Genomic DNA, 13,203 nt, shown 5'->3' on the forward strand with positions numbered 1-13,203 from the left:
ATACATATGCACACACACACACAAAATATATATTATATACACACACACTCATATGTACAGTATTATACATGTACACAGATTGACCTTTCTTTTTAAAAATATTACTGAGAATATGGTCATCATTTTTATAAAATTGCACAATACACGGATGTCACGTTGTGGGATTAATAATTATAGCACATTTTACAAGGTACTTTTTCATCTCTAATATGTCCTAGTCTTACCCCATGGTTGGATCCAAAGCAATTCCCTTGGGATTATACAGTTCTCTGTCAAGAAGAGTAACGCAGGTGTCGCCATTTTTGTTGCAGACAAAGATCCGGTCATCAATGTCATCCACGAAGTAGAAGTTGCCCGTTAGCCAGTCTATGGCCATCTGTTCAACATCTGAAAGATAAAACCAAAAATAGCTTGACATCAAATATAGAACTCTGCTAGGTTGCATAGCACACATGCTAACACGCTGTCCTTGGTATACAGTCAGAGAATCTGCAGAGAGTCATACATCTTTCCTATAGCATAATGTCAACATGATACTCACATCAATCTACACTACAATCTGACAATTCTCAGGCCTGCCACAAATTATGCTCTGTTACAGGCATACCACAGGATCAGGAAGGAAATACCAATTCCCATAAACACACACACACAAAGGTTTAAAGAGCAAGACATTCATAGGGTCATGGGATAGGCATAAATATATATTATGTATAAATATATATTGCACTACTTTCAAAAGTAGACTTTTCACTATATGTGTTAAATATGTGTGCAAAAATCATTAACGGGATTTAGTCACATCCTGATGTTTCATCCTTCAGCCATTATGGCACTACTGTGTCCTGTAGTGTCCCAGAACTAGAACATATACTGCAGTCATTTTAAAATGTTTAAGTTACTAGGGAGTAGTTGGTGGTAATTAGGCTCACTTACAAGAGGTGGAGAATAGTATAGGAAGAATAGTATCTACACACACACACCTACATAGTCGTAAACTCCCCATACCTGTAAGCAGGGGCGTCGCTAGGGGGTGGCTATTGGGGCTATAGCCACGAATCTGGGGCCCATAGCCCCAAGTCTCTTGCCGCAGGGTCCCTGCCTAACCGGAGGGTCGCGGCCACGACTGCTGCGGCGAGCGGGCTGGTTGCATGAGACAGGCAGAGAAGAGGAGGGAAGTGACCGGGCGGACAAGCAGAGATGACATCTCTCTCCGCCCGCTCCACATCAGCGCTCTTCACAGCCGGGCCTCTTCAATGTGGGAGCAAGGTGCGGCGGGAGCAGAGAGATGACATCATCTCTCACTGCCCGCAACACATCAGCGCTCTTCCGCCCTCACAGCGCGCTGGAGTGGAGGTCACGTGCTTCCTGTCATTGGTGGAGCTCCACTTTACAGCCAGACCCCCTTGCTTCAATGTCAGCAGTGCGGTGGGGAGCAGCGAGATGACATCATCTCTCACTGCCCGCATCACCTCTCTCCTGACCTCACTAAATGGACCAGTGCTGCCAGCCTGCCACCAATGCAGCGTTAGTGCACATTTGGTGGCACTGGCTGGCATGGCAAGTGACAATCCACATCAGTTGGCAAGTGACAACCCACATCTTGTGGTCGGTGACGTGGCAAGTGACAATCTGCAAATGGTGGCGGGAGACATGGCAAGTGACAATCTGCAAATGGTGGCAGGTGACGTGGCAAGTGACAATCTGCAAATGGTAGCAGGTGTTGTGGCAAGTCACAATCTGCAAATGGCGGCAGGTGGCATGGCAATCTGCAAATGGTGGCAGGTGACGTGGCAATCTGCAAATGGTGGCAGGTGACGTGGAAAGTGACAATCTGCAAATGGTGGCAGGTGATGTGGCAAGTGACAATCCACATAGAACAATAGAAACAATGCGCGTCAATCACCCTGACACCATATCAACCATGGTGCCATGATGATTGAAGCGCCAACACCAGCCATTGCCTGAAAAATATGGTTTACCACCAGCGTGCCGCCGCCGCCCCCCCCCCCCCACCCCACGCGCGGGCCTGCAAAAAGGTTGGTGACCGCTGCTATGGGCTCTAGCCCCAGATCTTTTGCAGACCTAGCAACGCCCCTGCCTGTAAGGAATCGTTTTCTTTATACTTGAGGGCAAAATGGAACACTGGAGGAACAAAAAGAAGGCTGGCATAAAAGTGAAACCTTTGCTTTGCCCTGCACGGGCAAAGCACAGGCTCACTTTATTGTAATTGGGATCGTACACAACACACATACACCTTTCCTGTGTCTGGAAGAATTATTTTCATAGTAGAGAAATTCATTGCATTTGCATTTTTCAATAGAGAAGATATCTACCATTTCTGCACAAGATCTTTTGTATAAAAAGAACATTTATTAGAAAGACTGCTCAAAAGTCTAGTAAGCAGTGTGATTCCTGTGGGTAGAATTTTTTTTTTTTGGTGGTATTTGATCACCTCTGCGGTTTTTATTTTTTGCGCTATAAACAAAAAAACAAACAAAATAAAAGAATAGCGACAATTTTGAAAAAAAAACACAATATTTTTTACTTGTTGCTATAATAAATATCCCAATTTTTTTTTTTTTAAAAACAAATTTTTTCCTCAGTTTCGGCCGATACGTATTCTTCTACATATTTTTGGTTAAAAAAAAAAAAAAATCGCAATAAGCGTATATTGATTGGTTTGCGCAAAAGTTATAGCGTCTACAAAATATGGGATAGATTTATGGCATTTTTTTTTTTAATTATTTGTTTATTTTTTTTTACTAGTAATAGCGGCGATCGCGATTTTTCTTCGTGACTGCAGACACAATGGACACTTTTGACACATTTTTGGGACCATTCATATTTATACAGCGATCAATGCTATAAAATTGCATTGATTACTGTATAGATGTGACAGGCAGGGAAGGGGTTAACCACTAGGGGGAGAGGAGGGGTTAAATGTTTCCTAGGGGAGTGATTCTAACTGTAGGGGGAGGGGACGCACAAGGGGAGGAGACCGATCGGTGTTCCTCTGTACTGGGAACACAGATCGCTCTCCTCTCAACTGACAGGATGTGGATCTGTATGTTTACACACACAGATCCACGGTCCGGCCCGGTTAACAGGCAATCGCGGGTGCCCGGCGGACATCGCAGCTGCCGGGCACACGCACCGGGTCCCGAGCAATGCGGCGGGCGCGCACGCCCCCTAGACGGCCGGGAATCCCAGGCCGTCATATGACGTCCACCCAGGATGGGAGATCCCATCTGTGGACGTCATATTACTATAGCCGGGTAGGGAAGTGGTTAACCACTTCAGTACAGGGCACTTATACACCTTCCTCTCCAGACCAATTTTCAGCTTTCAGCACTGTCGCAGTTTGAATGACAATTGCACGGTCATACAACACTGTACCCAAACTAAATTTTTATCAATTTGTTCCCACAAATAGAGCTTTCTTTTGTTGGTATTTGATCACCTCTGGGATTTTTATTTTCTGCTATACAACTAAAGACCGAAAATTTTGAAAAAAAAAATGTATTTTTTTTGTTTCTGTTACAAAACTTTGTAAATAAATTTTCTCCTTCACTGATGAGGTGGCACCAATGAGGTGGCACTGAAGATGGGCACTGATAGGCGGCACAGATGGGCACTCATAGGCGGCACAGATGGGCATGGATGGGCACTGATAGGTGACACGGATGTACACTAATTGATGGTACAAATGGATGCCAATCAGAGCCAAACTATGATGACTGCCAATCAGTGATGCCCATTGTGGGCATTGATTGGCATCCATTGTGGGCACTGATTGGCATCCATGGTGGTCTAGGGTGGCATACCTGTGGTGACATCCCTGGTGGTCCTAGTGGTGTCCCTGGTGGTCCAGTGTGGCATCCTCGGGGGGGCTGCACTGATCATCAATCAGCACAGACCCCCCTGTCAGAGGAGCAGCCAATCGGCTCTCCTCTACTCGTGTCTGATCGATGTGAGTGAGGAAAAGCCGATCAATGGCTCTTCCGGTTTACACTGTGATCAGCCATGATTGGACACGGCTGTGGTAAAGAGTCTCGGTCAGAGACTGTTTACCTAGATTGGTGTTGCGGTGTGTCAGACTGACACACCGCAACAACGATCGCCGTGATGCACGCCCCTGGGGGCGCGCAGTGGCTTGATATCCTGGCGATGTCATATGATGTCCGGTCAGGGTATTGAAACCACTTTGCCGCCGTCATTTTGCTATATGATGGGTGGCAAGTAGTTAAAGGGTAATTAAAGGATAACTCCACTTTCTTGGGAAAATAATTGGCAAATAAAAAAATAATAATATAGCGTATACAGTTGCGACACAAGTCATATTGTATTTGAAGGTTATTAAAAATACTTTTCCTTTTCAGCCTGCAGCTCTGTCATTTCTGTAAAATGCAATGCAATCTGGCTAGCTGGAGGTGTTCTGTAAGATTATGTACAGAACTCCCCCAAGAATTATCATTTCCTGCTTGTGTGATTGGCTTAGAGCCCTTGCACACTGGGGCGGGGGGCGGCGTCGGCGGTAAAACGCCGCTATTATTAGCGGCGTTTTGCGGTCGGTATGCGGCCGCTAGCGGGGCGGTTTTACCCCCCGCTAGCGGCCGAGAAAGGGTTAAATACCACCGCAAAGCGCCTCTGCAGAGGCGCATTGCCGGCGGTATAGCCGCGCCGTCCCATTGATTTCAATGGGCAGGAGCGGTAAAGGAGCGGTATACACACCGCTCCTTCACCGCTCCGAAGATGCTGCTGGCAGGACTTTTTTTACCGTCCTGCCAGCGCATCGCTCCAGTGTGCAAGCCCTCGGGGCTTTCACACTGGGATGACAGCAGCGGCACTTTCGGGGCGGTTTGCAGGCGCTATTATTAGCGCAATAGCGCCTGCAAACCGCCCCAGTGTGCAAGGGCTCTTACTGATTTTCCCAGAAGTCTGCACTCAGATTTTGAGCATCCCCTACAACAAAAATTAATTATTTGATAAGATAATGGCAATATTAAATCATGTCTAAAGAGATGCAGACCCTGCCACTTTCCTCACTATAGCCCTGCAGGTGCAGGAGCTGATTTATAATTATAAAACCACTCCCATACAGATTCACTTTGAACACGGACAGCTATTTCTTCACAATAACAAAAGGTAGGAGTCTGCATCAACCTTTGTTAAAATCCCTACAATTTACACAGATCAACCAGAAGGGAATGCTTTTTTCTTAATAAAAATATTACTTTTTAGGACTGAAAATATTGCATAGTCCCAAAATAATACAATCAGAAAATAAACCACAAAAAAAAATCTAAAACATATGTACATTTGTCAATATCTGCTGATTATTAACTTTTACTCCATTCCACGTTGCACTATTGTATGGCATGAGCCTTGTTTGGCTAAAACAGCTATATGGAAAGTTGCCTTCATTATTTGGGCTACTAAAAGCAAGTTAACTGCATGCTGGAAAATATTGCTCCTCTGGGTCTCCAAGGCTCCATTCACACTGGACAACAAAGTTGCATGACAAGTCGTTCCCCATGTTTTCCAATGTTAACCATGCGCACTTTAAAGTGGTTATAAACCCCATTCATTTAATTTGACCTAGGTACATATATCTGTACTGTCTACTTGTCTCTCACCAAAGCTCTGAATCCCGTGTCTTTTTGCTGCTCGGTTCCTCTGTTATCAACAGAGTCACTTCTGAAAAGTTCTCCGACACAGGAGATAACAGCAGCTGGAAATTTGTGTCGGGGAGGGAGCTTAGATATAGATAAGCAGTGAACTTGTCTATTCATAGTACAGCTCTGCATGTTCCTTCTTTCCCCTGCCTATGTGGAATGGGGGGGTGTGTGCCTTTCCTCCAATCAGCTTACACACAGTGTATGCCCAGACTCCACACCCACCGCTGGAAGAGGAAGAAAGATTTCTAACATGAGCTGCACTTTCCAAAGAATGTAGAAAGGTAAAGACAGCAGATATACATGTTAAACTTATGTAGGGAGATTTGTTTAATCTTTGTGTATCATCTGGGGATGTTCACTTCACTGGGTATATGTAAAGTTGCGTCAAAATTGCAGCAAAGTTGCACTCCAACCTCGGCACAACTTTGGAGTCGTACACGTGTGAATGGGGTGTAATGAAGCTTAGCTCCAAATTGCTCCAGAAAACTGTACTAGTATGATTGTTGGCATAATCTTTCATAAAATGCTCAAATATTTTTTTCTTTATACCATTTTAAAAAATCTGTATCTTTATAAGGAAAACAAAATCACTTTTTTTAGATTAAGGAAATTAGCGAAGGGATATAGCTGTCAATTTCACAACAGACAAAGCAGATTGTCTGGCCCACCCATGCTGACTCAGACAAAAAATCACGGACAAACTGCCAACCGACCAGGTTTAAAAAAAAAAAGGAAGAAAAAAAAAGGGGGGGGGGGTTCAATGTGACAGCCGAATGGTCTTAAAATGATTTCATATTGTTTGCATGGATTAATATAGTGTCTGTACAATCTGTACCAGTGAGACATTTCTTAACGCTCTAGAGACAAATAATGTACAAATGGTTAGTGCAGGTCATAAAAGATTTATTTATATCCACATTTGATATGTAAAAACATTTAGTGGAGTGTGCAATAAAACTGATTTAGTGAAATGAAGAAAGCAATCACTTAAAAATGCAGAGTGAGAGGGGAGGATATCTGAAAGTAGTGCACAGCAGTAGGCCTTGGCACTTCCTACAGCAGAGGAAGTGTTGACGCACCCACGCAGCATTGTGACACAGAGGAGAGTTGCTGGAAGAAGGGAATTTATGCAGCACTGTCAGCCCCCTTCAAGAAGCAATATCAAATGAAAATTACTGTCAGGATCAACAGGAGAGAAGTTTTTTTTTTTGTGGACAGTCAAAACATTAGAAGAAGAAGAAGAGGACAATGATAGGAAAAGGCTGACAGGGCCACCCAATCAAGGCTAAAACAGTCTGGTGGTCTAAAGGTCCGTACACACGGGCCGAATATCAACCGAAATGAGCCGGTAGAGTGGAATGCGGCCGACATTGGGCCTATGTCCTGGTGCGTGTCTGACAGAAGCCGATCTCATGACTGGCTTCTATCAAATAAGCATGCTGGAAAACCAGCAGCCGATCAGCATTGAATAAACACTTGCAGCCAATGGATGAGAGTGCTGACCGATGTGCTTTGGCAGGGGACGGTTCCCCTGTCATACAACACACAAGCACAGTGGGAAGATCGCAGTACTAACATCCCATAGTTAGTACAGAAAACTCCTTGCAAGCGCCTCAATGTTTTTTTTTTTTTCGTTCTGCCCACTGGATTGAACGAAAAAAACTTTACTGTGTGTACCAGGCGTAAGGAGACCAAATAGCTAGGAGGATTATTTGTATTTGTGTGATAAGAACTCCCTGCAAGTGTAACACCCTAATCAGCATTGTAGATCAATATAAGAGGGCAGGAGCCCAAAAGCACACTTCATGGAGTGAACTGATTATCAAAACGCTCTATTTGGAACGAAATCTCAATAATATATATATATATACACACACACACACACACACACACACACAGAATTTCACAAAAAGTGAGTACACCCCTCACATTTTTGTAAATATTTTATTATATCTTTTCATGTGACAACACTGAAGAAATGACACTTTGCTATAATGTAAAGTAATGAGTGTGCAACTTGTATAACAGCGTAAATGTGCTGTCCCCTCAACATAACTCAACACACAGTCATTAATGTCTAAACCCCTGGCAACAAAAGTGAGTACAACCCTAAGTGGAAATGTCCAAATTTGGCCCAAAGTGTCAATATTTTGTGTGGCCACCTTTATTTTCCAGCACTGCCTTAACCCTCTTGGGCATGGAGTTCACCAGAGCTTCACAGGTTGTCACTGGAGTCCTATTCCACTCCTCCATGATGACATCATGGAGCTGGTGGATGTTAGAGACCTTGCGTTCCTTCACCTCCTTCACCTTTGAGGATGCCCCACAGATCCTCAATAGGGTTTAGGTCTGGAGACATGTTTGGCCAGTCCATCACCTTTACCCTCAGCTTCTTTAGCAAGGCAGTGGTCATCTTGGAGCTGTGTTTGGGGTCGTTATGTTGGAATACTGCCCTGCGGCCCAGTCTCTGAAGAGAGGGGATCATGCTCTGCTTCAGTATGTCACAGTACATATTGGCATTCATGGTTCCCCAGTGGCGGCAGCACTCATGCAGCCCCAGTCCATGACACTCCCACCACCATGCTTGACTGTAGGCAAGACACACTTGTCTTTGTACTCCTCACCTGTTTGCCGCCAAACACGCTTGACACCATCTGAACCAAATAAGTTTATCTTGGTCTTATTAGACCACAGGACATTGTTCCAGGAATCCATGTCCTTAGTCTGCTTGTCTTCAGCAAACTGTTTTGCAGGCTTTCTTGTACATCAGATGCTTCCTTCTGGGATGACAGCCATGCTGACCATTTTGATGCAGTGTATGGTCTGAGCACTGACAGGCTGACTCCCCACCTCTTCAACCTCTGCAGCAATGCTGGCAGCATTCATACGTCTATTTCCCAAAGACAACCTCTGGATATGACGCTGAGCACGTTAACTAAACTTCTTTGGTCGACCATGGCGAGGCCTGTTCTGAGTGGAACCTGTCCTGTTAAACCGCTGTATGGTCTTGGCCACCGTGCTGCAGCTCAGTTTCAGGGGCTTGGCAATCTTCTTATAGTCTAGGCCATCTTTATGTAGAGCAACAATTCTTTTTTTCAGATCCTCACAGAGTTCTTTGCCATGAGGTGTCATGGTGAACTTCCAGTGACCAATATGAGAGAGTGAGAGCGATAACACCAAATTTAAACACACATGCTCCCCATTCACACCTGAGACCTTGTAACACTATTGAGTCACGTGACACCGGGGATGGAAAATGGCTAATTGGGCCCAATTTGGACATTTTCACTTAGGGGTGTACTCACTTTTATTGCCAGCGGTTTAGACATTAATGGCTGTGTGTTGAGTTATTTTGAGGGGACAGCAAATTTACACTGTTATACAAGCTGTACACTCACTACTTTACATTGTAGCACAGTGTCATTTCTTCAGTGTTGTCACATGAAAAGATATAATAAAATATTTTAAAAAATGTGAGGGGTGTACTCACTTTTGTGAGATACTGTATATACCGATCAGCTATAATATTATGACCAATGGCAGGTAAAGTGAATAACCCTGTATATCTACAATGGCATCTGAAAGCTGGTGGGATATATTATGCAGCAAGTGAACATGTTGTTCCTGAAGTTGATGTGTTGAAAGTAGAAAAAAAATGGGAAAGTGTAAGGATTTCAGCGACTTTGACAAGGGCCAAATTGTAAGGGCTAGACGGCTGAATCAGAGCATCTTCAAAGCTTCACACCTTTTATGGGACCTTCCTGGTCCGCACTGGTCAGAACCTACCAAATGTGGTCCATGGAAGGAAAAGAATTGACCAAGTGGCCAAGGCTCATTGATGCACAGGAGAAGCGAAGTCTGGCGTGTGTAGTCCAATCCACCAAAAAGCTACTGTAGCTCAAATATCTGAAAAAGTTAATGCTGATTCCCTAAGAAAGGTGTCAGAACACACAGTGACTCTAAGTTGATTATGTTTGGGGCTGCATAGCTGCAGACTGCTCAGAGTGCCCATGCTGACACAACTTATAGGACTTAAAGGATCTGCTACTGACAGCTTAATTACAGATACCACAGCAATCAGAGGTCTAGTGAAGTCCATGCCTCCACAGGTTATGGTGGGTGGTCATAATGTTATGGCTGATTGTGTATTTGGACGTAAACACGCATGCCTTCCCTGGGCCTACATTTCTATATCAATGTAGGTAGATCAGAGCCAGACCTCTCTGAAACCAGCTTAACCAAACTGAAAACCAACAGCGGACAGCCAAAAGCATTAATCATATCATTTAGATGAAGACATCTGGTTCAGTCTAGTAGCAACCATTGATGAGAGAAGCATAAGAATTGTGTACAGATTCATTCACAACTAAGGGCACTTTTACATAGATTGTTCTGAGAATCTAAAAATATGCAGATTTCCAAAAAACAAATGTCAATTACAACTACTGCAGTAAAAAAATGAAAAATATGCCTGAAAGAATCTCTAGACTGTCTGCCATGGTTTACTTTCATCCTTCATAATTATGAATTCCTTCTGTAAACTACTAACATTCCTGACAAGTTATTGATGAAGGTTCTGCAAATGGTAAAGACATGTAGCCGTAAATCTCTGCTATAGGCTATTTATTTCCTGGCCAGAACCTAAAGTTTTGTTTACATCAAGCCCCCATATGCTGCTGCAAAGTAAGAATTCTATGGAATACTTCTTAAGTGTTCAAAATGGAAGAATGTAAGCAATACAGAATTTACAGTGGGTATAGAAAGGAATCACCCCCCCCCCCCTTTAAAATAATCACATTTTAGTCTCATCTGACCATAACACCTCAAAATCTTGAAGGTGCATTTTGGCAAAGCTCGTGTCTGTGTGTGGCCTTTCTTGAGGAGTGGCTTTTTTCTTGCAATCCTTCCATACAAGTCACATTTGTGGAGAATTTGTTATATTGTTGTCACATGCACACAATGACCACTCTTTGTCATAAATTCATGCAACCGCTTCAGAGTTTCTGTAGGCCTTCTTGGTAGCCCCTCTGACCAGTTTCCTCCTGGCTCTTACATCCAGTTTGGAGTGACATCCTGATCCAGGGAGGGTTTGTGTTGTACCAAATACATTTAATTTCTATAAAGACATGCTGGTAGGTTAATTGGATCCTGTCTAAAATTGTCCCTAGTATGTATGAATGTGAGTTAGGGACCTTAGATTGTAAGCTCCTTGAGGGTAGGGACTGATGTGAATGTACAATGTATATGTAAAGCGCTGCGTAAATTGACGGCGCTATACAAGTACCTGAAATAAATAAAATAAATAAATAGAATAGACTTCACTGTGCTTCTAGGCATTGATAAAGCCTTTGAAATTTTTTTTGTATCCATCTCTTGACTTGTGCCTGTTCACAGCTTTACCATTGAGAAGGTCATTAGCTACACCTGATTGAGTTTAGAAGGCATTTTATGAGAGGGTGATCCTTTTTCCAAATCAGCGATTCTGTTTTCGATTTATTTTTTCTGACATGTTGGTGTTATATCTTTCACTTGAATGTTATTTTATTTATTATTATTTATTTCAGGTACTTGTATAGCGCTATCAATTTACACAGCACTTTACATATACATTGTACATTCACATCAGTCCCTGCCCTCAAGGACCTTATAACCTAAGGTCCCTAACTCTCATTCATACATACACATACTAGGGCCAATTTGACAGGATCCAATTAACCTACCAGTATGTCTTTGGAGTGTGGGAGGAAACCCACACAGGCACAGGGAGAACATGCAAACTGTTGTTATGCTGGATGTTATAAGTTGCATTGGGTAAATAGAGCTGGATAGCACAAAAACAGTGTCTGTTTTCATTTCAGACTCAAAAGCAACAAAATGTGATTTTAAAGGGGGTGAATTTTTTTCTATACCCACTGTACCCTAAACAGAGGGCTTGAATCAATGAAAAGTAAAAGGTGAAGTACACCTATGTTCATACTCCTAGTAGTAAAAGAGGCCAAAGATCACCCTACTTTGCTCTTTAGTAAATTTGAGCTAAAGAGTTTAAAGTGGATGTAAACCCACTCTCATCCTTTCTAAACTATTGCCATAGTGGTTATCTATAAGGATATACATGCCCCCTGTCAAATGTCTCCCCTCTGTTATGAGACCCGAAAAACTGCAAATTCTGTGGGTGGGTCTGTTGTCCGAAGCTCGGTGGGTGGAGTCGTGAGGTCAGTATACTCCCCGCCCACCTCTACACTCCCCTTGTCAACATGCATTTTCTCCTGTGTATTTCTTACACTGAACTTCTGCTATGATCACCAACATCCAGTCAAAACCCAGAATGATCACCACATGATTTCAGCATGCCCAATCATTCTGAGGTGTGGAACAGACAATCCTGGGAGGGCTGGAGAAGAAAGGAGGTGGGGATCTGAAGTACACAGAATGTTTCTCTTGGGCTAGTGCATGAGATATGTAAATCACCCTTCACAGCAAGGGGGAGAAACTCCTATTTCTCTGTCTGTTTATCTCACTGAAAAAAAGATAAGAGGACTGCTCAGAGCTGGATTAACCCTTTGTGGCAAGACTGGGCACAGATGACATGAAATCCTATACTGTACAAAGTGCAAGCCTTAATTTAAAAAAAAAAATGGGTTTACATCCATTTTAAGTCTCTCTATTACAACTGACTGTGGAAGGAAATTCCATATTGTACACTAGATAACCCAGGCAGGATTGCTTTCTACCATCAGACATATCTTTGTCAAAACTGGAAAAAAAACAGCCATAAGACTGCCAAGTTGTATTTCTGGTTACCAGACCATCACAACACTGATAAAAGGACTGCAAGCAGTTTGTTATCATACAATGAGATTTTCCAGCTTGTCTTAAATTGATGTAACTGTAGCTATTGTGAAAAAGGCAAATGGGATATTAAAAAGTGTTTACATTTCCCAAATTTTTGTGATAAAAAGAAAAAAAAAAAAAAAGAAGGAAACCAGTCTGATTTAGGAGGGTGTTACAGGATTTCCTTATATTTATGAGAGTGAGACTTTCCTTCCAATGGCAAATTCAAGTCTGGGATATAGTTATGCCTATTAGCCCTAATGACGTATGAAGCAGTGTTAATTTTGTTGATGAAAATGTTTTAGTCAACGAAATTAACACTATTCTAGTCGACTAAAATATGACTAAAATTACAAAGATTCAGATGACTAAAATATGACTAAAACTAAAATGGCATTATAGTCAAAAGACTATGACTAAAACTAAATTGAAATTTGACGTCAAAGTTAACAATGGTTATATTCACAAAGATTAAATATGTGTCTGTAGTTCATGTTCAAACCTTAATACTATAAATAACATGTTATTAGATTTTTACTCCAGGAGTATACAAGAAGTTTGGAAGTTCTAGAGAAATGCTTGACTAATGCATTTCAATTCAACCACTTCCGGATCGCCCACCACAAATATATTGCGGCAGGGCGGCTGCTCTGTGCCAGATCATGTACTCCTGCTGTGATCACACGCAGTG

The 13,203-nt window shown here is 42.7% G+C and overlaps 1 protein-coding gene across 1 annotated transcript in view; it reads right to left on the minus strand.

Annotated features, from left to right (window-relative positions):
• The window catches only part of LRP1 (LDL receptor related protein 1), a 523,305-nt gene that overhangs the window by 291,494 nt on the left and 218,608 nt on the right, over positions 1-13,203 (minus strand). The window contains exon 7 of the mRNA XM_073613827.1: positions 225-387. Coding sequence (XP_073469928.1) covers positions 225-387 — 163 coding nt within the window. The remainder of the gene's footprint in view (positions 1-224; positions 388-13,203) is intronic.

This window comes from Aquarana catesbeiana, linkage group LG02 (genome assembly GCF_042186555.1).
Source record: "Aquarana catesbeiana isolate 2022-GZ linkage group LG02, ASM4218655v1, whole genome shotgun sequence".
Taxonomy (NCBI): Eukaryota; Metazoa; Chordata; class Amphibia; order Anura; family Ranidae; genus Aquarana; species Aquarana catesbeiana.